The 27691-nt window shown below is 42.1% G+C and overlaps 1 protein-coding gene across 1 annotated transcript in view; it reads left to right on the top strand.

Annotated features, from left to right (window-relative positions):
* The window catches only part of USP19 (ubiquitin specific peptidase 19), a gene marked incomplete in the record, with an annotated part of 203680 nt that overhangs the window by 54875 nt on the left and 121114 nt on the right, over positions 1-27691 (top strand). The window contains 1 exon segment of the mRNA XM_078766316.1: positions 13379-13489. Coding sequence (XP_078622442.1) covers positions 13379-13489 — 111 coding nt within the window.

Below are 27691 nucleotides of genomic sequence, written 5' to 3'. Positions count from 1 at the left end.
GAGAGAGAGAGAGGAGAACGAGAGAGAGAGAGAGAGGAGAACGAGAGAGAGAGAGAGAGAGAGAGAGAGAGAGAGAGAGAGAGAGAGAGGAGAACGAGAGAGAGAGAGAGAGGAGAACGAGAGAGAGAGAGAGAGGAGAACGAGAGAGAGAGAGAGAGAGAGAGAGAGGAGAACGAGAGAGAGAGAGAGAGGAGAACGAGAGAGAGAGAGAGAGAGAGAGAGGAGAACGAGAGAGAGAGAGAGAGAGGAGAACGAGAGAGAGAGAGAGGAGAACGAGAGAGAGAGAGAGGAGAACGAGAGAGAGAGAGAGGAGAACGAGAGAGAGGAGAACGAGAGAGAGAGAGAGAGGAGAACGAGAGAGAGGAGAACGAGAGAGAGGAGAACGAGAGAGAGAGAGAGAGGAGAACGAGAGAGAGAGAGAGAGAGGAGAACGAGAGAGAGAGAGAGAGGAGAACGAGAGAGAGAGAGAGAGGAGAACGAGAGAGAGAGAGAAGAACGAGAGAGAGGAGAACGAGAGAGAGAGGAGAAAGAAAGAAAGAAAGAAAGAATGAATGAATGAGAGAAAGAATGAGAGAGAAAGAATATAATGAGGGACAAGAATGAATTCCTCAAGAATGGGAATAGGACGACAAGGGAGAGAGGAGAGAGAGAGAGAGAGAGAGAGAGAGAGAGGAGGAGGAGGAGGAGGAGGAGGAGGAGGAGGAGGAGGAGGGGGGGGGGGGGGAGAGAAAGAGAAGAGAGTGAGGAGAAGGCAAGATCGGAGAAAAGGCATAGAGACGAGAGAAAGCAGTAAGAGGAGAAAGTGTTGGGAAAGGGGGTGATAAATGGGGACAGAAATGGGGGGAGGGGGAGAAATGGTGGAAGAAAGGGGGGGGGGAGAAAGTGGTAGAAGAAAGGGGAGGGGAGAAAGGGGGGGGAACAACGGGGGAAGAAAGAAAGGGGGTAGAATGAAAAGGGGAAGAAGGAAAAGTGGAAGAAGGAAAGGAGAAAGATAGAAAGGAGGGAAGAAGGGGAGGTAGCTAGGGGGGAAGAAGGAGGGGAAGAAAGGGTGGAGGAAGAGGAGAATAAGAAGGGGGAGGAGGGGAGAGTAAAGAGAGACGAGCGTTACACCTAGGTCCCCCGTCGGTGAAGTGATGCGAGTTGACAAAGTGGACGACGCAAGGCGGCCATCTTGGATTTTGACGTGGCGACCCAATTTTCAATGGCGTTCTTCCTTATGCGGAGATACACCCACACACCAGATTAGAAGTTAGTAGTTCGTTTATTTTTCAAGATATTGTGCTCACAAGGTTCAGACATATATATGGTGGTGGCCATCTTGGATTTTGACTTGGCGACCCAATTTTCAATGGCATACTTCCTTATGCCTAGATACACCCACACACCAGATTAGACGTTGGTACTTCACTTATTTTTCGAGATATTTCGCTCACAAGGTTCAGACATATATATGGTGGTGGCCATCTTGGATTTTGACGTGGCGATCCAATTTACAATAGCGTTCTTCCTTATGCCTAGACACACCCTCTTCCTTATGCCTAGATACACCCACACACCAGATTAGAAGTTGCTACTTCGCTTATTTTTCAAGATATTCCGCTCACAAGGTTCAGACATACAGGGCGGTGGCCATTTTGGATTTTGACGTGGCGACCCAATTTTCAATAGCGTTCTTCCTTATGCGAAGATACACCCACACACCAGATTAGAATTTAGTAGTTCGTTTATTTTTCAAGATATTTCGCTCACAAGGTTCAGACATATATATGGTGGTGGCCATCTTGGATTTTGACGTGGCGACCCAATTTTCAATAACGTTCTTCCTTATGCCTAGATACACCCACACACCAGATTAGAAATTGCTACTTCGCTTATTTTTCAAGATATTCCACTCACAAGGTTCAGACATACATGGCGGTGGCCATCCTGGATTTTGACGTGGTGGAATTTTGACGTCTCGGCCTATTGCCGCAATACGAGCACCCCCTCACGTCTCTCTCTCTCTCTTTCGGTTCGGCTGGATCACTCCTCTCTTTGGCCTCTCGGCTCTTCCTCCTCTGTCTCTTTCAGCTGGATCACTCATCTGCGGTCATCTCGGCTCTACCTCCTCTGTCTCTTTCAGCGTGATCACTCATCTTCTCTCCCAACTCTAACTCTCCACCGAGTCTCCTTCTCACCGACTCTCTCAAGCAGTCCCTTGCAGTTGCTTTTATTGCTCTCTTCGAAATCAAGCCGCCAGCTCTGAGAACACGCCTACTGGTTCGCTCACCGCGGTGCTGGTTGGTGGTTAGGGCTTACCGACCACGCCCCTGGTGGGTTGATGACAGGGCCACGCCTCTTCCTTGGCGTTCCGCCCCATTTTTCCTGTCCTTGGCCTCGTGCGTAATGGAGTTCTGGCTGCTGGCAACGACGTACCACAATTTGGAGAGGGAGAGCAAATGGACGGAATGGGGCCTATCTTATTTGATTAATGCAATGTAGAGTCAAACTATTGGAAACACAGCCTTACCTGAAACACATAATAATGAAATAACGACGAAGAGGGCTTATGGTTTGCTACGTGTTGTTCATGGACTAACTAGGGGACGACCTTTGATCTTAACAATGAAATGCAGGTATTTACAAAGATAATTATTTACAAAGGGTATATTTACAACAATTTACAAGTGCAGTGTTCTCAAAACCCCAACACAGCACCCTCATTCCTCCAGGCACGGCCCGGGCCGACAAAACTTTCACTTAATGTGACACTCAGATGTAGTTACCCTCTACTATTAACCTTACCCTGAGTGCGACAGTTTTAAACACAATTATGTATGTCCCCCTGCTACGTTGCATCCTACCTAACAGATTCACACCCACAGGATAACCGAATTGCGGAATTACAGACTTGGCATTTAATATGGAATATATATTTTTTCTTGACTTGGGTTTACTTTCTTAACTCAGTATATCAATCTGGTGAGTTTCTTTTACACTTTGGTGATTTATTTGTTCAAAGAACCATGTCACTGATTGTCTGTCGCAGCAAGAAGTCAACAACAGGATTATATCACAGGTGGCGTGGCAAAATGTACGGACAGGTGCATTTGATGATTGGATTCACAGTCGGGTATACAATGGTTGTTGCGTTCTGTATTAGTGGAAAACAACTGCTGCACATCTTCAAAAGTTATTGCCGCTTCCTCTGGAGATGGTCCGTCAACTCGACAATGCTGTTTGTCATGGAGTGGTGGCTTTACGAAATTACGGCATGAAACAGCGTGCTATTGCTCGGCAGTATGGCATCACTCAAGGTCAGGTGTCAAAGATCCTGAAACGAAATGCTCAGAGGGGTGTCCCTACTCCAATACCGAGGCCAGGACATCCCCGCAGAACCACAAGGAGGGATGATCGCCAGCTGCACCGGTTAGTCCACAATGGCCATACCAAGTCAGCTAATCGGCTTAGGGCCGAGTGGCAGCAACTGACAAATGTGCCTGTATCCAGAAGGCTAGTCAACCAACGACTGGTTCAAGCAGGTTATCGTGCCAGGCGTCCCCTGAGAAAGCCACGCCTGACCAGACAACACTGCCAGCACCGATTGCAGTGGGCCAGAGAGCACCGTCAATGGCAGCCAGGACACTGGAATCACGTGATCTTCAGTGACGAGTCTAGATTTCTGGTCTATCGTCAAAATGGCCACGTCCGAGTGCGCAGATAAGTGCATGAAGCCTACAACAAAGATTGTATAATGCCAAGAGTCCAAGCTGGAGGTGGTGGGGTGACCGTTTGGGCAGCTTTTCATGCAGGGGGCAAAACTGACCTGGTTGTTCTGAATGGAAACCTGAACCAGTTCAAGTACAGGGCCATTCTGGAAGAAACATTGCTTCCATTTGCTCGTGCAGCCTTTCGAGGAAACTTTGTCTTCCAAGATAACAATGCACGGCCTCATCATGCTCGCATGATCCAACACTTTCTTGCTGACCGTGGTGTCGAGCATATGGAGTGGCCTGCCATGTCCCCAGATATGAATCCGATAGAGAACTTGTGGGCAGAATTAACGCGTCAAATCAACCACTTGGACCAGCAGCCGACCTCTGTGCGTCAATTGCAGCAGGCTATTGTCACTGCATGGCAAGCAATTCCTGTCCAAACCTTGGCAAATCTCGTGAACAGCATGCCTCAACCTTTTACGTGCTCTCCTTAATGCTCGTGGGGGTTACACAAAGTACTGAACTGTAATTTTACTGTCCGTAATCCCAGTCGTAATTTAACTTTTGTTTTTGTTAAAAAAAAATTGGCTAATGTGCAAAATAAAGAGATACTTCTGGAAAACGTACAGAAGTTTAACACAGTACTGTCCATGAATTTAGTTCGATATCAGTTTACATCACTTTCAAGGATCAATTTATTTGTTTCGAAATGTCAAATGTGGTTTTTGTTTCTTTTAAAGGTCACATTAACAAAATCTAGAATAATTTCAACATAATTCCAATGAACTTTTGGTTCTAAGACATCTTGAAAAGTAAGTTCACCCCCACAAATAAAATATTCCATATTAAATGCCAAGTCTGTATTTTCAAGCTAAACATTAAGCCGGTGGGGAGCATTATTTACAAGACACTATTTGTATTTACACTGCAACCCAGGACCTGTCTTTCTTGGGAAGCAAAAAGAATCCTGCGGGAGGGAGGAAAAGCATGCACTGCACTGCACCGATACACCACCCTCACATGCCCGGGGATGCAGAATTGATATTGCAATGCATCCCCGAGCATGCAAGCACCAAAAACACCAAAAAGCACCAAAGCACCAATGACGAGCACCCCCAAGCACCATCCAGTGCACAGTCATACATTCCCAATGTCAAATGAATGGTGCCGGACGTCTTCTTCGCTCTGCTGGGCCGATGGTCTTGATGTTGTTTTTCTTGATCTTGTTCTTGCTTGCAGCCTATTTGATGGATAATAAAAAAAAGGCACACAATGCGTCCGTTTTGTTTTTAAATTATGGCCAGCCAGGGGCCAACTGTGGTGGTCCACCTGCATGGCTTAGTGCCACCTCACCGAGGTCCGCAAGCGAAGACTTCTGGCCACTATGGCCGGTCCCAGTAGAGGGGTCATGCCACAAACGTGTGGTCCATATGTGTGGTGCTTGGCCGCAGAAACGTGCGGTCCATAAAGTGGTGCTTAGGCCGCAAGTCGTGCGGTCCATAAAGTGGTGCATCGGTCCAGGCAGCTGGCAGCGGGAATGCGGGCACACAACTGCGACGCCTGCACACTTTTCCCTCAGTGCCCAAGACCACGGTCCATGGGTGGGGAGGAAGACAAAGCAGAGTTAGCGATGGGTAATGGCGCAAGGGTACACATTAAAACAAGGCAATGCAGAGTGAGGTGCGCATGGGGAGCGAGCGGAGAAAGCCCGTCCCTATCGTACGTCACCCCCCCTGTCACCTACTCTACCCTTGCCCTTACCCCATATTTACAAAATTTACACATTTACAAATTCGTCACTACGTCTCGTCCTCCCCATATCTCCCCTAATACCAAATTCATCCACAATCCCAATTTCTAACCAAATTTGCCATCACCCAATTCATCATCAATCCCTCTAAAGGAGGAAGAGATGGAACAACAACACAGTCACACCCACGTCATGATGTGTCTCACATTCCCAAAAACATTTGCAACAAATCACCTGGTGTGGAGTCCTGTTATCACCTCAGGTGAGTGGATGCAGATGGTGCGAGGAGATTTCAATCCTAACTATCCTCTAAATGACTTTAACGTTCTTTACACTACCCGGGGTCTTTCCCTGCCAAACCATTGGCCACTTTACTCTATGCGGTTCTAAAAACCGAACTCCCATTGACCAAACTGTGGTGCTCATCAATTTGGGGTCTCACTCCCCCGATTCAACTCCCTGTGCCTTTGCACAATTTCAGGACTGGGTCGTGTGGCGCTCCCAGCAGGTCCGCTCACCTGCACACCTCCGCCACTGCAGTTGCCTCCGAGCTTACCTGCTCCTTACCCTAACCTATCTAACTGGGGAAGGCCCTCTGGCACTCTCCCCACTCGGTGCCCTCTCTGGCACTGGGCTACCCGGGTCCGTCCTCCGGATCCTCGGGCCCCATTGAACAACTCTACCGGCTCCCAGAGCCCACCTCCGGCTTCACCTGGCCGACATCCTCACAGTGGCGGATTGCCCATTTAACCACACACACACTAACAGGCCACACGCCCAGCCATTTCCACTTCACTAATGCACCCATCCAAACACCATTCTACCACACGCACCACAGATGCCAATATCCAACCACAATTTACCTATACCCTCTGCCTAACTCTTAAACTACCCTCCCCGGATATTCGTGAAGGGGGTCCACCTTTCCCCCCATTCCCCCATTCACACCTTCGCACCATGCACTTCCACTCCACATTTTCCACCATACTCACTCCACACCATCCATCCCATACTCCATTTACTCCAGACCAGTTATTTCATTCAACCATTCTCCATACACCTGTTCACTTGCACACCTGTTCACTTGCACACCTGTTCACTTGCACACCTGTTCACTTGCACACCTGTTCATTTGCACACCTGTTCCATCACACCTGGTGCTCCCTGCACCCTCCTTCCTCTGGGACCATTCACTCCATACAATGCACAATCACCCCCTTTCACAATACTCTGCTCAATACGCTCTCTACACACACACACACACACATCTCTCACGAGCAATTCCTCATTTCATAACCAGCACTACCGTGCACTTTCATACCAATTCCTCATTTCATCACTCACCACAAACACAACTGCATCATCTAAACTACCTGGTGCCCTTCTAACTTAGTGCATCCTCAGTCATCCCTTACACTATTGCACATACCACGTCATTAACAACCATCTAACCTCTCTACGTCCCCTCTTTACCTGTATGAAAGTCACTACTTAATTCTACCGTTGCCTAAAGTCATTTCTAAATCCCTATCATTTTATCCTAACCCGCCCTCGGCGAGCTTACACTGCCAAACCCCACAATCTATAGCTCATGTGCCCGGGTGGATGTGAGGGATGGTGGATTTACCATCCCTCTACATCGGGCATCTCCCATTATCAATTTTGCCCATCCAATTTTTGCCAATCAAATTTTGCCAATCATCTTCGCCATGGAGAAGATTGTGGACTTGTGGAAGAGAAGATTGTGGATTGTGGAAGATTGTGGAGAAGAGAACTCAAATGGAGAAGATTGTCATGGGGACCCCAAGGCTAACCCCCGCTCTAGCAGGGAAAATGGCCTTTAAAATGCATGTTGTTGTATCTTCGCCAATCAAATTTACCAATCCAATTTGCCAATCAAATTCCCTATCCCTATTCGTCCATTATTCTGAGCCTCGGTGCGTCATTACATTATTAAAACTCGGCTTCGCAAAGCCGAGCAATGAATTCGGGTGGTTTGGTCGCCTGCAGGTTGGGTCCGTCCGGCATTCGGTTCAGGGGAGGAGGTTTGGTTGGGCCGAGGTTCAAAGCACCATCACTACACAGGGCCTTTCGCTCCCATGCGCGGTGGGCCAACCTTGCCCGGCCGGAACGCCGCAACCACAAGGGGGCGCCGCTCCGATCCCTCCTACCTTCCCTCAAACCGGACCGGTTGCCTTGCCCGGCAAGGCCCGGACTCGACCGTGCGGGGCCCGGCCCGGATCGTGCACGACGCTCCGAACAGAAGCGACGTTGCACCGATCCCCACTGGCTCCCGCAATACCCACAGCCCGGCATGGACCGAGAGCTCACGTCGGTTAAACGTCGGTCTAGCTGCTATCCCGTTTAACGTCGATGCCTTACTCGCATGCTCACACGCATACGCGACCCCTTTTACACTCACCAAGCCCGGCGTCTCAGCGCCTCTCGTACATCCCACGCATTCTACCACTGTACTCGCTCGTGTGTTCTCTTTCGCTCCATACTCCGGTCTACTCATAACGCTCACCACACACTCTCGCGCACCCATTCCACCATTCGCACACCCTGTTACACACCACACCTCTCGCGCACCTTCTTGCGCACACTCTCCCGGTGCGTACTCCGTACCACTCATGGGGGTGCACTCTTGCATCCACCCACTCATGCGCTCCGATGTGCCCCCCCGCACACGCGCCACAACCAACTCAGGTGTGCGTTCTCGCACACTCTCAACCATTCCAAGCGTGCATCCTCACACCCGCTCCTCATCCATCTCACTCTTCGTGTCACTCTCATCACACATACACTCCGACGTGCATTCTCGCTCGCACTCGGTATCACTCCCATACTCTGTCGTGCACTCTCCCTCGCTCTTGGTAACACACTCGCACTCCGACGCCATTCGTACATGCGTGCCGTTCACCTTCACACACCTTTTCCTCACACGCGTGCCATTGCCATCCATAACACGCACCACGGACCTTTTACGAGTGCCCGGGTTACACCTCGATCCCAAGCACGCGAAAATTCTTTTCGCGCCAAACACTTTGCCGAAAAACCTCTTCGCACCATACACAGCCCGCCTTCGGGGTTCTTCTTCTTCGCTCCACACGCACCTGCAAATCTTTATAAGGATTAGCAAGTACGGCATCAGGATGTGAATTCAGACTTTGTGCGTTTTCCATTTCTCCCTGCCGCGAGTGCTTTTCTACATCTGCGGTCTCTCCAATTCCAATTTCCACTACTGCTTCGAATGATTCGGACTTAATTTCTTTTTTATTTCCCTCGACGACCGCTGGTCCGAATAAAATTTCCATTTCTACCTCGGCGGTCGCCGGCTTCCCCATACCCCGGGTCGCAATTTCTACCCCCGTCCAGTTACCTGCGCTTTGCTCCACCTCGCTTTTCTTGCGCTCCTCAAGCCGTGTTACCTCGTCGTGCACCCGTGTGCCCCTCCCGCTCAACATGCGATCCATGCTCTCCCCACATCTTTGTATGCTCTCACCAATTCTGTCCCCAAATTTACCTATTCGCTCCAATTTGCTGTCTAACCCCTCAAATGTGTTGTCTAACCCCTCAAATTTATTGTCTAATTGCTCCAATTTGCTTCCTAGGTCATTTCTCACTTCCCCGATTTGGCTTCCCAATTGTTCACTGGTACCCCTTGCTTCGTCCCTCATTGCTCCAATTTGGCCTCCCAATTTCTCACTCGTTCTGCTTTCCATTCCCTCCGTTTTGACTATGAAGGCCTGTATTTGCGCCATGAATAGGCCCCAGTCCATCGGTGCCGTGGGCGCGGCTGCCGCGACCATGTGCACGGCACCATTTTTTGCGCCTCCAACCTCGTGCGAGGCGCCGCCATCTTGTGCGCCTGCAACCCCCTCTACCGCATCCTCATCGCTCTCCTCCTCTCTCTCCTCCTCTCTCTCTCCCAATTCCTCCCTGGGGTCCTGGATTGCCTCTAACCCCCCATTCTCCCCTACCGGCACCTGATCACCTTGATCATCCATGGCACGACTTCAATTTGGTGGTATTAAATAAAATTTTGGCTGGTGTGTGGGTGTATCTAGGCATAAGGAAGAACGCCATTGAAAATTGGGTCGCCACGTCAAAATCCAAGATGGCCGCCGTCATGTATGTCTGAACCTTGTGAGATGAATATCTTGAAAAATAAGCGAAGTACCAACTTCTAATTTGGTGTGTGGGTGTATCTCGGCAAAAGGAAGAACGCTATTGAAAATTGGGTCGCCACGTCAAAATCCAAGATGGCCGCCACCATATATATGTCTGAACCTTGTGAGTAAAATATCTTGAAAAATAGGCGAAGTACCAACTTCTAATCTGGTGTGTGGGTGTATCTAGGCACATGCAAGAACGCTGTTTAAAATTGGGTCGCCACGTCAAAATCCAAGATGGCCGCCGCCATGTATGTCTGAACCTTGTAACCTGCATATCTTGAAAAATAAGTGAAGTACCAACTTCTAATCTGGTGTGTGGGTGTATCTAGGCATAAGGAAGAACGCTATTGAAAATTGGGTCGCCACGTCAAAATCCAAGATGGCCGCCGCCATGCATGTCTGAACCTTGTGAGATGAATATCTTGAAAAATAAGCGAAGTACCAACTTCTAATCTGGTGTGTGGGTGTATCTCTGCATAAGGACGAACACTATTGAAAATTGGGTCGCCACGTCAAAATCCAAGATGGCCGCCACCATATATATGTCTGAAACTTGTGAGTGAAATATCTCGAACAATAAGCGAAGTACCAACGTCTAATCTGGTGTGTAGGTGTATCTATTGGGTCGCCACGTCAAAATCCAAGATGGCCGCCGCCATGTATGTCTGAACCTTGAGATGAATATCTTGAAAAATAAGCGAAGTACCAACTTCTAATCTGGTGTGTGGGTGTATCTCTGCATAAGGACGAACGCTATTGAAAATTTGGTCGCCACGTCAAAATCAAAGATGGCCGCCACCATATATATGTCTGAAACCTGTGAGCGAAATATCTCGAACAATAAGCGAAGTACCAACGTCTAATCTGGTGTGTGGGTGTATCTATTGGGTCGCCACGTCAAAATCCAAGATGGCCACCTCCATGTATGTCTGAACCTTGTGAGATGAATATCTTGAAAAATAAGCGAAGTACCAACTTCTAATTTGGTGTGTGGGTGTATCTCGGCATAAGGAAGACGGCTATTGAAAATTGCGTCGCCACGTCAAAATCCAAGATGGCCGCCACCATATATATGTCTGAACCTTGTGAGCGAAATATCTTGAAAAATAAGCGAAGTACCAACTTCTAATCTGGTGTGTGGGTGTATCTAGGCACAAGCAAGAACTCTGTTTAAAATTGGGTCGCCACGTCAAAATCCAAGATGGCCACCACCATGTATGTCTGAACCTTGAGATGAATATCTTGAAAAATAAGCGAAGTACCAACTTCTAATCTGGTGTGTGGGTGTATCTAGGCATAAGGAAGAAGGCTATTGAAAATTGGGTGGCCACGTCAAAATCCAATATAGCCACCTCCATGTATGTCTGAAACTTGTGAGCGAAATATCATATCATAGCATGTTTTCTGCGTCTTAAACTTTGTCAACTCACATCACTTCACCGACGGGGGACCTAGGCGTAACGCTTGTTAATTATATACAAAACCAAAGAAGACGAGTAACGAAAGTAATTTACAGAAGGGAAAGTAGATACACAGGGCAATTCTTAACTATACAGGCTTAACTTATCCCCAGGACAATACAGACAGAACGAACACACTTACACGAATGGGAGAAATGGCAATGATAAAGATGGCAGGAGGAGAATAGTCCAGGCAGATGGTTCGGGAGGAAGGTCCGGGGCAGATGGTTCAGGCGTTGAGGTCCACGCTCGCGGTTCACGCTCCGGGCTCGAGGCGAAACCCGGCAAAGAGCTTCGCGTCTCACCGACCGGCAATAGGGCCTAGAGGGTCTCAGCCTATTGCCGCAATACGAGCACCCGCTCACGTCTCTCTCTCTTTCGGTTCGGCTGGAACACTCCTCTTTTTGTCCTCTCGGCTCTTCCTCTGTCTCTTTCAGCGGGATCACTCATCTTCTCTCCCAACTCCAATTCTCCACCGTCTCTCCTTCTCACCGACTCTCTCAAGCAGTCCCTTGCAGTTGCTTTTATTGCTCTCTCCGAAATCAAGCCGCCAGCTCTGAGAACACGCCTACCGGTTCGCTCACCGCGGTGCTGGTTGGTGGTTAGGGCTTACCGACCACGCCCCTGGTGGGTTGATGACAGGGCCACGCCTCTTCCTCGGCGTTCTGCCCCCTTTTTCCTGTCCTTGGCCTCGTGCGTAATGGAGTTCTGGCTGCTGGCAACGACGTGCCACAATTTGGAGAGGGAGAGCAAATGGACGGAATGGGGCCTATCTTATTTGATTAATGCAACGTAGAGTCAAACTATTGGAAACACAGCCTTACCTGAAACACATAATAATGAAATAACTACGAAGAGGGCTTATGGTTCGCTACGTGTTGTTCATGGACTAACTAGGGGACGACCTTTGATCTTAACAATGAAATGGAGGTATTTACAAAGAGAATTATTTACAAAGGGTATATTTACAACAATTTACAAGTGCAGGGTTCTCAAAACCCCAACAATACACACATCACACTGTGGTGAATCGGTTTTCTGGCTGTAAACATTTATCCAACTAGTATGGCACTATGTAGAGCACATGCCTCTGCCAGGCTGAACAGTTTTTGTTTTTGTCCCACTGATAGACCGGATCTGGATCCGAACACGAAAATGTAATCGGCTTGTTCTTGTCACCTAACCAAGTCATCCAACTAGTTTTGTCATAATTCATTCACGACTTTCCATAATTCATTCATGTACAAGAAACGATATATAGCATGAAATATCATGCTATATATCGTTTTTGGCCCCATCTCTCAATGGTGAAGAATCACTTAACATTCCAGTACTGGGATCTTCAAAATCAAATCAATTCATCCTTGTGACACACCCAACCTGTCCCCCAAACTTCGCCTGAATCCTTCCACAACATTTTGAGATACCCTGCTCACAGACAAATAGACAGGGGTGAAACCAAAACTTTCGGTGGTGGAGGTAATGATTGTAAGTCGTACTATGTGGTTCGATGTGCACTACTTCATGCCTGTCCCGTTAGGCTGCCAATGCTTGTTTAACTTTGATTGCATTCTCTACATACAGAGCTCATCACCTTGATCGTTCTTGAGTAATTGCCTGATGTGTACCCTGTCAGCCTGATGCGTACCATCGGTGTGCTGTATTGCTTGATACATCCTTAGCCATGAGGAAAAGAAGGGATACAGTATTTAAACTGCATTTTACTCGAATTACTGAGAATGATTTATGTTGTTGTTTTGGGAGCCCGTGGTAGTGATGGTGAGATGGGCTGTGGAACACGCTTGTCTCACTGATCCGGGCGTACCTAGACATCCTGGGAATCAAAGAGGAGATGAGTTTGCCTCTTCTTCATTGGGAATTAGACGGTTGAGTATAGACATGAGCGTGGCTTACGTTGTGTTCCCATCTGAATTCATTTGCTGTGTACCAAAGAACCATGTCTGAGGGTAAAACTTGTTTCGAGTTATTCTTGCGTACAATAAATGTTGATCAGTTTTAAAGTTACCGCTGCTGCAATATGCCTTCAACAAAGATGCGTTTTTATTGGTGGCTCTACCTCCAGAACTGCAATTTCCAAAATACGATGAGTGGTGCTACAACTTTGGGGTTTTTATGAAAGGTGTTCAGATAAGACATACTAAAAATACGAATTTTGAGATTGTCAGATGGTGATGTTCCTTGGAACTAACTGGTTGATTTTATGTGGATCGACTCCAATGAATGTTGATGCAGGTTCTGCTTTGTGTGCACATGTCCCATCATCCTCTCGGACAGATAGTGGCAGATGAGGCCTGGAATCAGCACAAGCTGAGGAACGATTCCTTTATTGTGGACCTTTTTCAAGGCCAATACAAATCCAAGTTGGTGTGTCCTGTGTGTGCAAAGGTGAGCTAAACGGTGGCAACGCATCTGATCGCTACACCACCCGTCCCTCCATCCCTTGCCGTTTTTCAAATTGTACACATAGTTGCTGATTTAATAAATAGTAAATATAATTTTGGGCACAAGAGCACCCGTTTGTGTTTAACTAGCCAGTGCGTTGTTTAGTTTGATATCATTTCAAACATTTTTAGTTGTGTTAATGATTTCTGTTAGACAATAGTGTGTGGATGTGTGAGGGCACACAAAGTTTGTTGGCTGCTATCTCCATGTGGGTGGGTTTCAGGAGATGGAACATGGACCTACCAGGTCTTGAGGAGAGGGGCAGGGTGAAAGAGGCTGAATCTCTGTGCACCTTTCTTGACAAATCGTTTCCTTAATTTCTGACCTGTCCTTCTTGTTGGTCTGTTACTCCATGTAAATTGCAGCACACTTTCCATTTTGATTCCAAGTTTCCTGTTGATGATTTTGTACATCAAATGCAGCTTTGAGTTATTCATCCTCCTCTCAAGTGTTTCCCAACCTAAGACATTCAGCGTTTCAGAAACATTACTTTTCTGTTAATGATCGTTCATACGGAAACGAGCTGCTTTCCTCTGGATAGCCTCAAGCTTCAATATGACGTATATCTTGTTTTGCACAGCAAGTACAAGTGTACAGTTTGTGGACAATAATCAGTCATGCAGGATCAACACCAGTGTCTTCATGAAGCAGTAACAAAAGAAAGAAAAAAAGAGAAAAAAATATATATATATACATACCATAGACTCCTTTAGAGAAGGACTGGAACGTCATGACCTCGGGGTTTGTAACTTGAGTCTGAAGGATTAATAATAATAATAATAATAATAATAATAATTCATTTATTTTGTATAGCGCTTTTCAAGTAGCCCAAAGGCGCTTCGACAGAGTGGAAAACATAATGCATAACAATACATGAAAACCACAATTGCAAAAAGACAAGAATCCATAGGGAAATATTTAAAGCAAAAGGAGGGAGAAGGAGAAGAGATAGTCAGGGGTTAAATGCTGTGGGTTGAATGTTGAATGCAGTGTTGACACGATTAACTTAAGTCCTGGACTAAAATGACTTCTAGAAGGGCTAGAGACACGATCTCGGGGTCAACATAGGGGTTTTTGAGGACGGCGAGTTCAATAGCGACATTTTCAACACCACCTGGGGTCATCTTCAAGGTCAAAAGGTCATATTTCAAGGTCAAATTAGTGAATTGTGGCAATTTTTGCCTGTTTTTTGTGTCTAACTCATAAACGGTGAGAGATGGCTGATTATAATAAGAGGCAAGTTTGTAGAGCTGTCCAAATTTAATATATATTGTCATATATCGTATTACACAAACATACAAACATACAGCAAATACACATTCGAATAATAACAATGCACCTTTTTTCAATAATATTTTGTAAAAAATGTCTATTACAACTATGTCTATGTCTATCACTAGTTGGAGAGCTTTTCTTGCCTCCTGAGGCATCCCACAGCCTTTTCTTTGTCACTGACATTGAGGACATGAGCTTTCAATCGAATGTTAGCTAAAGTAGTACATGCTGCATTATTACTAGCTAAAGGTGCATCTACAAAGGATAACAGCTCAGCAAAATGAAAGCGGCAACGCATTTTAGTCATGCCATGCAAATTATAGGCATTATGTACAAAGAAGACGGTTGACATAGTCGGCACACTCAGTCCAGCTTTATTCAAATTATCTAGGAACTCAGATGACACCTCGTTACCATCTTCATTATCCATGATCTCCTCCATACTGGTGCTATCACCATATTTATGAACAAGGTATCCGGCCAAATAAACAACTTTATGCTTAAGGGCATCATCAGACCTCAAGAGTTCCTGAGTGTCATGAGGAGTGATCTCGTCAATGAGTTCACTTCGCTCATCTGGATTTATGGAAGTACCACAATTCTTGTTGCAAACAAGCACACGAGAACTAGATTCTGGCATAATGTCATGCTTAACGAGTGTCTGCAAATTTGCAATTTTAGTTGCAGCCATCATGTCAACTACGTCGATGTAGAAGTTTCCACCGCATCTTTGCCTGGCTTGGCCGAAAAACTTTTCCAAGGCTTCATCCGCGAATATAGCAGGAAGAACGTAGTCAGTCTTTCTCTGCCAGAAGCAATTTGGCAGCATCCACATTATTACGTGTGGACACAGTGAAGGCTTCAGCAGTTTGTCGAGTTAGCTTCAGCTTACGACCACCACCTCCTTGCCCTGCGCAGGTAGATATAATTTGGCAGGCCTCCTCCAACCTAGTGAAACTTGTACAGTCTGCTGTCCAAGGCTGTCTGGATTCGTCGCGCAGATGGATAGCTGAGAAACGGTCTTTCACCTTCATCATCTTGAACCACTCACTCATTGTCTGGGTGAGAATGATGGTGCCTTTGCTGATGCCCAGTGAATCCTTGAAGGTCTTTAAGGCAGCGACAGTCTTGTCATTGAACACCTGACATACCAAGGGTACGCTCTGGCGTTGAAGGTGCTTGGGGAAAACAGCGGTGTGCGTCAGCTTGGTTAAGCGAATAGGAGTAGCTCGGTCGATCTCATAAAGCTTCCGAATATCACTCCAGTAAGCTTTGTACTCATTGCCATGTACGACAAATGAGTGTCTGGCCATCAACAGTAATCCAGTTGTTGCGAACATTTTTGAAGATGTGCACGTAGTCGTACACTAAGAACATAGATTGCTCTTGAATCGATAGCACTTGACAACTTCCCGGTCCTCCAAGTTTTGAATAAACACTGCGATTGGTATTGCAATTGTCACATATCAAAGAAATCACAGTACCGCCAGCACCAACTACAGCTGAGGCAGCTTCGATGAGGAGTTCCTTCAGCTGATTGGCAGTTAGTTTTTTGCAGGGCAAAATGCGTAGAATATAGCGTGGACCACCAAAATGGCAGGCAACTTCAACAACCATAGCATGTGAAGCAAGCATTTCATGGTCACCCAGCATTTTGAGCGTATCCTAGAACATGCCCTCCAGAAAATCGCAATGTCTCGACCAGCTTTACCTCGTCAAACATTAAATTGACCAAACGCTGCTGCGGCTTAAGCTGGTCGAACAACGTTTTGAGGTTGGAGTCCTGCAGACTACTTGAAAGCACCTGTTTTACCTTTTTTGTTGATGGTAGAATGATTAAGCCGGATCGACGAATCCTGGGTGATATGTTGTGAAGCTGCATTCCGAAAATCATAGTATCGGTATCAAATCGGCGACCATCAGGAGGTATGAACACATGCCGCAGCTGCGACAGAAGGAAGGTTAAATGAGGAAGGTCGTGTGCCTCAGTCGTCTTGCAGAGCTGGCTTATTACGTGCTGAAGAATTTCCTGGCTTGTGTACTCATAGGTGTTTACCTGGTCAGTTATGGATCTAATCTGGGACCGTTTTGAGAGCAAGCTGTTCTTTTGCAAAGGAAAAAGTCGTTTGGGCACCTCAATGCCATCTTTCTCAACTCTATTCAAGAATAGGAATCCAAAAGGTGAGCTGATTTGTTGGAAATGAAAGAACTGCCTGACAGTTTGTCCAGTAGCGTCAGTTATTGATAGGTACAGGTTTTTCTGGACTTTTATGACGTTAAAGCCAGGAAAATAGGAGCTGATTTTGGCGCAGAAGTGGTCGAAATCTTGGATCTTGTCTGCAGCCTCAGCAGCTGCATGCACCTTCTTAGTTCTTGATTCTGATGTAGAAGATGATGTTGGGCGTGGGGCTGAAGTAAGTAACCTGCTTCAAAACTGATTTCGGTAATCCAGGAAATATTGATGGGGGTTCTTTGGGCCGCTTGCCACCCTTAACTGGCACCCATTTACAATTGAAATGTGTCTCACAAATATATATCTCCTTCAAGCGCCTCAAGCTTTTTCTCATTCGGCATTGCCAATATCCATCTCTCCCTCTCCTCAGGATCTTTTGGGAAGGATAGGACCTCTACATAAGGCGTCCCATCATAGTTTCCTTTACAGCCAAAGCAGCTGCAGCGACGTGGCATCTTGTCATGAAAGCAGGAAACAAAACAAAGATCATGTGAGATCACCAGCTGGACAGTTTCTGAAAGAGAAGAGAAACATATTATTTTGCTGATTTTTGATATTAAATGTGAAATATCACAATTAATTTTAAAATAAATAATAATTAATACACAAATCAAAAAAATAAAAAACAAAATTGTTTAAAAAGAAAGTTGCCGAATGGAAAAAAATAATGTATATTCAAATCATTTTTTCGAGGGAAACTAATCTGTTATAATACAGACTATTATTTTTTTTTTTTTTTTTTTTTTTTTTATTACATAAATTACATGTCATATGTCAATTTCATTCCAATCCATCCAATAGTAAAGTGCTGTGGTATTTGCATAGAAAACGAGGCATTCATAGAAAACGAGATAGAAAATGGGAACTCAGACTCAAGTTACAAACCCCGAGGTCATGATGTTCCAGTCCTTCTCGAAAGGAGTCTATGGTTTGTATGTTTGTGTAATATAATATATGACAATATATATTAAATTTGGACAGCTCTACAAACTTGCCTCTAATTATAAATCAGCCATCTCTCACCGTTTATGAGTTAGACCCAAAAAACTGGCAAAAATTGCCAAAATTCACTAATTTGACCTTGAAATATGACCTTTTGACCTTGAAGATGACCCCAGGTGGTGTTGAAAATGTCGCTATTGAACTCGCCGTCCTCAAAAACCCCTATTTTTACCCCGAGATCGTGTCTCTAGCCCTTCTAGAAGTCATTTTAGCCCAGGACTTCAGTTAATCCTTCAGACTCGAGTTACAAACCCCGAGCATGGGACGTTCCAGTCCTTCTCTAAAGGAGTCTATGATACATACACACAAGTGCCTTATCTTTGAGTTTCTCAACTCTATTCACTCTATTGAATCGATGGGGTAAGTTGAGCTGTGGGGTACGTTACCCATCGATGGGGTAAGTTGAGCCATTTCAGTGGTTTTGGCTTACCACATGTACTGGGGCAAGTTGATCTGCTGCATATGGCAAAGAAAAGTGATTATGGGAAAATATTTAACTCTTAAAATATTTTACAGACTATAGTTTATTGACCGACTAGCATAATTACCTATCCCCAGTGATGGGAAAAGCTAGCCATGGTGGTGGTGAGAATAACCACAGAAGATGACAGTTAGGCAGTTGTCCAGGTAAATTAAATCAGTGCTGCAGTGCTCAACTTCACCAAAGGTGTCATTATTCAAACCAACTGCAACAACGAGGAAGTGTACAGCCTATTATTTTTCCCAGGGGATTCTCGGTGGCCAAATGAGCTGCTAAACCCTGTTTAAACCTGGCCAGTACAACTTTTTACCTCTGTGACAAATTTGGACCAAATCTGTCCAGATGTGCAGGAGTGTGTAGGTAACGCACAGATAGCCTCCCTGGAGTTGTGAGCTGGAAGTCAGGGAGATGGTCATTGCCGCATCCTCCATGGCCATATTTCGGTTTAGTTGAACTCCATGGATAGGCCTGGTACAGCTATTATTAGCCCCCGTTGGACTTGGTCCGAAACGAGGGCTTATGGATTGGGTCTCGTCCATCCGTCCTTACTTTGCATCCGCAACCATATCTCAGAGATGTATGGACCGATTTTGTTCCTGCTTGGCACAAAGACAATACATGGTGGTATACATATCCACATTTTTGTTTCGCGATGTGATCAAAGATGGCCGACTGGTGGCCATTTTGTTATTTAAACGTGTCCCCAACCATTTATTGGACATCCATGGACCAATTCTGTTCAAACTTGGCACTGGGATTCTGGGAAAAAACATTTTTTCATGAAATTTTGTATATGCAATCAACATAGGGGTGACTAATTCATTTAACAGAAAAAAACCCAGAAAATATTCACTCAACATTTGATATTGTCATTCCTGGTGGAACCAAGATTAAAGGAAGATGGAAAAGATATATGGAAATGCTGTTGAATACAGAGAATGAATGGGATGGCAACATAGAGAGTAACCCAGTTTTAGGACTGGCAGAGAAGATAACTGAGAAGGAAGTTGAGGAAGCGATAAAAGCAATGAAGAGTAGAAAAGCGGGAGGGCCGACGGGAGTTGTGGGAGATATGTTGAAGGCAGCAGGAAGTTGGGGTGTGAAGAGAATGACAGAGATCTGTAATCTGGTGGTGAAAGAAGGCCGCATTCCAGTGGATTGGGAACTGAGTACCCTCGTCCCTCTATACAAGGGGAAAGGTGACCCTCTGGAGTGTGGCTCGTACAGAGCGATAAAGTTATTGGAGCATGGAATGAAGGTATTGGAAAGGGTGTTGGAGAGGAGGATAAGGAGGAAGGTGAAGATCGACGAAATGCAGTTTGGATTTATGCCAGGAAGAGGAACGACAGACGCGCTCTTTATTGTGAGGCAGTTGCAGGAGAAGTACACGGAGAAGAGGAAGAAGTTGTTTCTTGGGATTGTTGATCTGGAGAAAGCATTCGATAGGGTTCCACGCAAAGTATTGACATGGGCATTGAGGAAGTTAGGAGTGGAGGAATGGTTGATCAGAGTAGTGATGGCAATGTACAAAAGAGCGTGCACAGCTGTAAGGACGAAGGACGGGAACAGTGGTGAGTTTGAGGTGAAGGTGGGAGTGCATCAGGGGTCGGTAGTAAGTCCACTACTATTTGTAGCTGTGATGGAGGTGCTGGCTCAGAACGTAAAGGAGGGTTTACCGTGGGAGTTGTTCTATGCAGATGATCTGGTGTTGATTGCGGAAAGTATGGATGGACTGAAGGAAAAGATGAACAAGTGGAAGGAATGTATGGAGACAAAAGGTCTGAAGGTGAATATTGGAAAGACAAAGGTGATGGCAAGTGGTAAAGCATGTGGTGAGGTGGAAAGAACTGGGAAGTGGCCATGTGCTGTGTGCAGGAAGGGTGTCGTAGTGAACTCCATTCAATGTACAATGTGCGCTGAGTGGGTTCCTCAAAAATGTGGTGGTCTGAGAGGATCATTAACCAGTGTGGCAGCTACATTCAAATGTAAGGTGTGCGCAGAGGGAGCTGCAGATGGAGGAAATGTTGAGTTGGATCTTGGAGACGGTGTGAAGCTGGAAGGTGTGAAAACATTTTGCTACCTCGGAGACATGCTGAAAGGAGAAGGTGGATCAGACTCGGCAACGGTTGCTGGAGTGAGATGTGCATGGAAGGCGTTTCGGGAACTGAGTGGCATGCTGATGAGGAGGGGAGTGTCGTTGAAGCTGAAGGGAAAGGTGTATGCTGCATGTGAGAAGTGTTGTGATTTATGGGAGCGAGACATGGGTAATGAATGTAGAGCAGCAACAAAGGGTGGAAATGCGAATGGTTCGATGGATGTATGGAAGTAGTGTATATATGTTGCTTCTGGGACACTCTCATTTTCCCATTGACTTACATGTTAATTTTTCCCCTCCCTCATTGCCCCTAAACACCTCTATTTCTCTCACCCTGTTCTTTACGAACCTTCTAACCTTTTGACATGTTATCCTTATTCATTAGACAACTTAAACAATGGTCCTTCTGTGTGATCCTTCTGACCTTATGGACCTTTTAACCTTTTACTCTTAATATCATCTGGTGAATCATCTTTGACCCACTCAAACAACGACCCTACAAATATTTGTTTATGCGTGGGAAATAATTTAATTCTCTTGCCACTCTCCTCACCGTCTAATACATTAACAAAAAATATGTTTGAGTTTCGTTCTTTATCAAGATATTTTAACTAAGCTAAAATAAAATGATAAACCTCCCTCAATGTTCTTGTCTGAGTGCCTCCTCTCCCACATACCATTTTAAAATTAATGTATATATTTTCCTGACAACCATCAAAGTTTTCTGTCCACTCAAAAATATTTTTATCTTTTTTACCCAACTCACTGGTATTTAAATTAATTCTCTTATTTGTTTTGTGAACTTTTTTACCAGTTGCCTTTTCAATTATACCTATTTGATATTTTTCACATTCGTTATGTTTTCCATTTATATACCAAGGTTGATTACACCTCCTCTCTTTAGTCTGGTTGATACTTGGTTCTATCATTTATATAATAGTAAAAAAGGCGGCGGTAGCCCGTTAAAATCCCCAACCCCCCCTTTTTAACTTGTCACTTATATATATCTTATCACTTATATATATCTTATCACTTATGTATATCTTATCACATATATATCTTATCACTTATATATATCTTATCACTTATATACTTATATAACCATAAGGGAGACTATCAATTCCATTTTCTAAAATAAACCTCTTATCAAAAGCCCCCAATGCTTTCTTATTTATCTCTTCTGAATATAATTGATGTTTATAACTTCTTATTCCATTAATCTTTCTAAACTCTTCTTTCTTTGTTGTTAAACAGTTATAATAATCCTTAAAGTTTATTGTTTCTTTAATAACATTTTTCTTTACACCTTTTAACTTCTTATCAGTCTTTTCAACGTTATTCACAATGTATTTATAAGCATAAGCCTTTGACCTCAATCCCACAAATTCACTCATAACATTTCCTCCTAATTCATCCTTGAACTTTCCAATCACCTTTTTATTTTTAGAAGAGAACAACTCACTCTCTGGACTGTAATTACTCGTGTCATAGATATTAATGTCTCTTTTCATGTCTGAATAAACATCGTTGGTATTAATTTTCAAAATAAAACTATCTGTATCCATATAAAGTAGATTAACATCATTTTGCTATTTCTTCCTCAAGTTATTATAAAAGTAATCATACATTAATGACTTTGATAAATCAAGAATTGTTGTTCCAATATAAATAGGTTTGTTCATTTCAATACTCTCTTTAATCAAATGGATCGCATAAAAGTTCTCAGTAAAGACCTCAGCTCGAGTAAAACTCGGTCTATTAATTAATTTTGATGCTTGTTCCCAAGATGTTGATAGTCTGATATTTTGTCTTTTCCTCACATTCTCCATAGTCTTACCAAAGACCGCATTATTCATCAATTTATAAAAGTCTTTCTCAAAATCTGTTTTTGACTCTGTTCTTCTTTGTGTATTAAAATCAATGTACCCCTTTAACCAATGACTTTGATTGAACTTTAGAAACCTATGGATCTTCTCTACTCTTAGACCTTTTGATAAATATTGTCGCAAATTTCTTTGGTGTAGAACATAATTTTTCTTGTTATATAATGTAGTAAGTAATTTTTCTGTTGATTCACCTATATCAAACGATCGTTGATAATCACTCAACCATTCTTTCTTTGGACTTTCTTTCTCACAAGCAAATGGGAGATCTTTGTGTAGGTTATGGAGTTCCTCTGGATATTTTAAATCAATTTCAAAATAATAACCAACTTTTTCTTCATCCAATTCTTTTTGTGTAGAGATACATACATCTTGTAAAACGTTTTTGTAGTCTTTTTCCTTTACCCATCTAAGTTTTCCATAAGGAAGAGCCTGAGACATTGCCCAGCCATACAGGTTGTTCGCGTCATAGTACATCAAGTAAGAACTCTCTTTCGTTGGATCATAATTTGGAAGATATTTGTTATTTGCTTTTGCGTATCTACTCGAGCAGACTTGTGAAATTCCACCTCTTTTTGCCTTTTCAATCATCAAAAGCATATCAACATCGGTTATCAAATCCAAAGCTTGTTTTGTCATTTTCAACATCGCACTCCAGGCCAATCTAGGTGCTGTGTAGTAGTGAGCAGGATCCAATCCATATCCAGTGCGACAAACAGATCTAAAGGCTTCAAATACATCGGCCAATAAAAGCACATCAGTTTTGAGATACAAATCGTGATATTCGCCAAGATTCTTGATGTTATATTTTTCCCAAACATTTTGTGCGTGTGCATAATCTTTATCAGATATATTACTGTTGTTTAATTTGTTATAGAAATTTTCTTTTGAAGGAAGTTGTGTTTCATTGAATCTCTCAAATGAGTCCATATAGTCATAGGGGTAAATTCCCTTTTGTGTTAGAAAATCTTTATCTAAAAAATACTCTGAAAGACATGGAAACTCTTTTAGATTTTGAACCAAGTTAACCAATGGACTTGCCATGAATTTAAATGTATCAAGAAATCTGATATGAGTAATAGGAGATGTGTGAATTGTTTTTGTGAATGAAATGTATTTCTGATCCGTGTTTGGAATTGCTGAGATACTTCCAGAAGTCTTTGAGAGTTCCTTGATAAATAGATGTGTATCATAATGAGCGTTGTTATGAAGAAAGACAGGAATGAAAGAGGGGAGTTGATAATTAATATTACAACTTTGATGAGCCGGACCTCTATATTTACCAGTGAGATGACAATGGTCTCTAACCTTTAGACCTTTACCAATTTTCTCCTCACAAATATGACAGACATTGTTTTTTATAAATTCCCTTTTTTCTTTCCTTGTTAAGGACATTGGTTTATTGGTTTCTCTCATTATCTTGGTTAATCGAACACAGTCTTTTTCTAGTCGTTTCACAAACTCCTCTGGGGTATTTGAGCCTCTATACATCTCTAACTTGTTATATTTATCACCAACGGATGATTTGATATAATAACAAAAACCACAAGGAGTATGTTTTTGATATTTATTTGTGTATGATTCTTTTGGATCTGGAGAAGCAGGATCAATTTTTTCTAAAATACTTTCAAAATCAGCATATATAACAAATGGATGTTTTATTGTTTTCTTTTCATCTTTGAATGTGATCTTTGAGTCTTTTTTAGGCATGTTGATTACCGTTGATTTATGTTCACCACAATAATTTGAATGTTTATCTAATCTTTCTTGTGTATGGAAGAAGTTAAGACAACGCATACAAATATATATTTTATTTGTTCTTTTACATACTTGTGGTTTTATTAATTTAGCAATATCTTTGATGTATGTATAATGTGAATTTTCCTCTGAATTAAAATATAGAAGATTCATATGAGTTTGTTTACAATTGTCAGAAAGCTTTAAAACCTGAATGTTGTTTGTTTCTGTTAGACCATAAACATTAACTGATAAATTATTCATCTTTTCAAATTTAGGAATATCATTTAAAGTCATCGGAAACTTTAGATCTTTCGTATTTAATGTATTCTCATATTTTTTATAATGAGATACTCTTTCATCATGAAAATGTGGAGGATGTAAGTGTGCTAAAATAGACCAGAGAAAACATTTATTGTCTTTATTTTTGATATTGATAACTGCTTTTCTATTTTTGATAACACTGGGTAAATCAATGTAAGAAGAAGCTTTTAGAGGATCTGATTTAAGAATATGAATGTCTATGTAAATAATTTTTCCTATATTGAAATCCACTTCCTACGATTGAATTATCCACATCTTGCTCTTGTTTAATAAGTTCATCATAGACTCCTGATGTTTTAAAATCTTGATATGAAGATATAAAGTGTGGCTCAGTTCTCATGTATGGTGTATCTATAACTCCTTTATCCTTTGTCATTTCTAATTTTACCCCCATATAAAATTTAAGTGGTTTCATTTCTTTTAGTGTTTTTTCAATCAATGTTTGAACAGCAGGTTTGACTATTTCTACAGCATCAACTATAGACTTTGGTTCGGGAGGTTTGAAGTTAAAGATTCGAATCCTGATATGTCTTTTGAATGCACCATCAGTATTTTTAATAGTAAACAATTTTGACAAGTGTTTGTTAGTTTTAAGATGGGCTTTAAACCCCTTCTTGAGGATGGTTGTTTTACAGACCTTACAATGTTTTGTTTTAGGTGGAAGAGGGGAAAGTTTGTTAAGAATGTTGTATGTATGTTTTGCGGTGAGAATATGTTGTTTATAATATTTTACTTCCTTCTCGCAAGTATCACAATAAACCATATTTATAGCGTGAGAAAACGTGGTGTTTTATATATATCACTGTGCTTAAAATAAAACACTTTTGAGCTTTACAGCTCCGTTTTATATATATCGCTGTGCTTAAAATAAAACACTTTTGAGCTTTACAGCTCCGTTTTATATATATCGCTGTGCTTAAACTAAAACACTTTTTCACTCAGAATCATCTAAGTCATAACTATCACATGAATACTCAGAATCATACTCAGAGTCATCAATAAAGCTACTCTCATAACTATCATTTGAGCACAAACTATTAGTATCATAACTATCATCTGTGTTCAATGAAATACTATCATCACCATCGTCCGAGTTCAATGAAATACTATCATCACTATCGTCCAAGTTCAATGAAATAGTAAAATCTTCACTGCTGTAATGACTCATATTTAATTAGCAGAAAAAACCTTTCCATCTATACCAATATACTTTCTTTCATTAACGGATTCAATCTCTACATTTTTAATATCAAAAGTTATCTTTAAATAATCTCTAACTATCATAGAACGAAATGACATTTCACCAGAAATATTAACATCATTCATTTTACTTAGATCTACACCCTTTGGATTATTAAAGTAAATACAAATTTCTCCACGAGTATTGTTGATGGTCTTATCATTCTTTTTCAAAGTATCGTGGTCAATCACTTTTTCAAGCTTTGAATAAATTGCCAGGAGTAGAGGAGAAACTTTTGTTAGATTTACTTTAATGGATGTCTTTCCAGGTATAGTTAGAGCTCTTCCTTTAAATGAAATAGAGGGGCTCATGTTATTTTCCATAACTGGTTTTACCCAAAAATTTCCATATTTATCTTTGTTCAATTTAACATCTTTGACATATTTTTCTATATCTTTCACCGAAGTAGAGATTGTTTGAAATTTGTCTTTTGTGCTTTGAAACATTGTATTTATTAATGAATAAACTTGCGTTTAGTTTAAGTAAAAATTTACCATATAAATATGATAAGTTCTGAAGAACCACCGTTTAGAGGCCATTTTTCCCCGCAAAGCGGGGGTTGGCCTTTTCGGGGACCGTGGTAGTTGTTGTTTTTCGCACAGCGAGATAAGTTCTGAAGGATATTTAGAATTTCCAGACTCTCCATATGATAAATTAGAGAATTGTCCGGCTTGTGATAGAATAGGGCTTAATAATGAGGGTTCATATAAACAATGTATTTTCTGTGATTTCATTTTAATTAATGATAATAAAAAATATAAAAATATATATAACTCTTTTAAATTAGAACCAAAAATGAATTACTTTACAAGATTAATAAGAGAGATGAATGTTAAGTATTGTGATGATAATACACCATTTCTTTCAAGGGAAGAGACTATTTGTATTGAGGAAATGTATAAGGGTTTAATGATATTTATTATTCAAAATAATTTTAATGGAAATGTTAATACAAGATACTATATAAATAAAATAATGAATTATTTTGAAATTAAACCCGAACTCAGGATAAAATATAGAGTTTCTAAAATAGCTCAAAAAAAGTTAGATGACTTGTTTTCCAAATATATAAATGAATGATTTTTTACCCGTTTGGGAAAATAAAATAAAATTTAATAACCATAAAAACATTCCAAATTCATTGAGATGTCTAATAGTTGGTTCAAGCGGATGTGGAAAAACCTGTTTACTTTTAAAGATGCTCCTTGGTCCTAATTTTTTAGATTATGATAATTTAATAATTTTTACAAAGTCTAGTTTTCAACCCGAGTATCAACTACTCTCACAGGGTTTTAATGCAGGTCTTAAAAAGGAAGACATTATCGGTTTATTTAAACTTCAAAACAAACTAAATGATTATAATATTGAAGATATAATACAATTATTTTGTGATACACAGAAATCAAAATCGAAACCAAAACCCATAACTTGTATTCTCAGTGATAATACGGATGATATACCTTCACCTCAAGATTTAGATAAATCAAAAAAGAACCTCGTCATCTTTGATGATTGTGTTAATGAGAGAAACCAAACAGTAATGGATAGCTACTATACAAGAGGGAGACATTCTTCTTGTAATTGTATATATCTTAGTCAATCATATTTTCAACTCCCTCGACGCTCAATAAGAAACAATGCCAATACTTTTATTTTATTTAAGTTAAATTCAATAGATGTAAATAATTTTTGGAGAGATAATTGCTCTACGTTATGTAGTAAAAAAGAATTTGAAAATTATATGAAACACACGATTGAAAAATATAAATATATTGTTGTGAAACAAGATGAGATATTAAAGGATGTATTTTTATTTTAAAGATAATTACATATATAAATGATAACTATTATTATTAATCTTGTGGGTAAATCTGC

Source organism: Myxine glutinosa, chromosome 12 (assembly GCF_964187855.1).
Source record: "Myxine glutinosa chromosome 12, kmMyxGlut1.1, whole genome shotgun sequence".
Classification (NCBI taxonomy): Eukaryota; Metazoa; Chordata; class Myxini; order Myxiniformes; family Myxinidae; genus Myxine; species Myxine glutinosa.
Note: the sequence above shows the minus strand (reverse complement) of the source record. Positions and strands in the feature narration are given on the sequence as shown.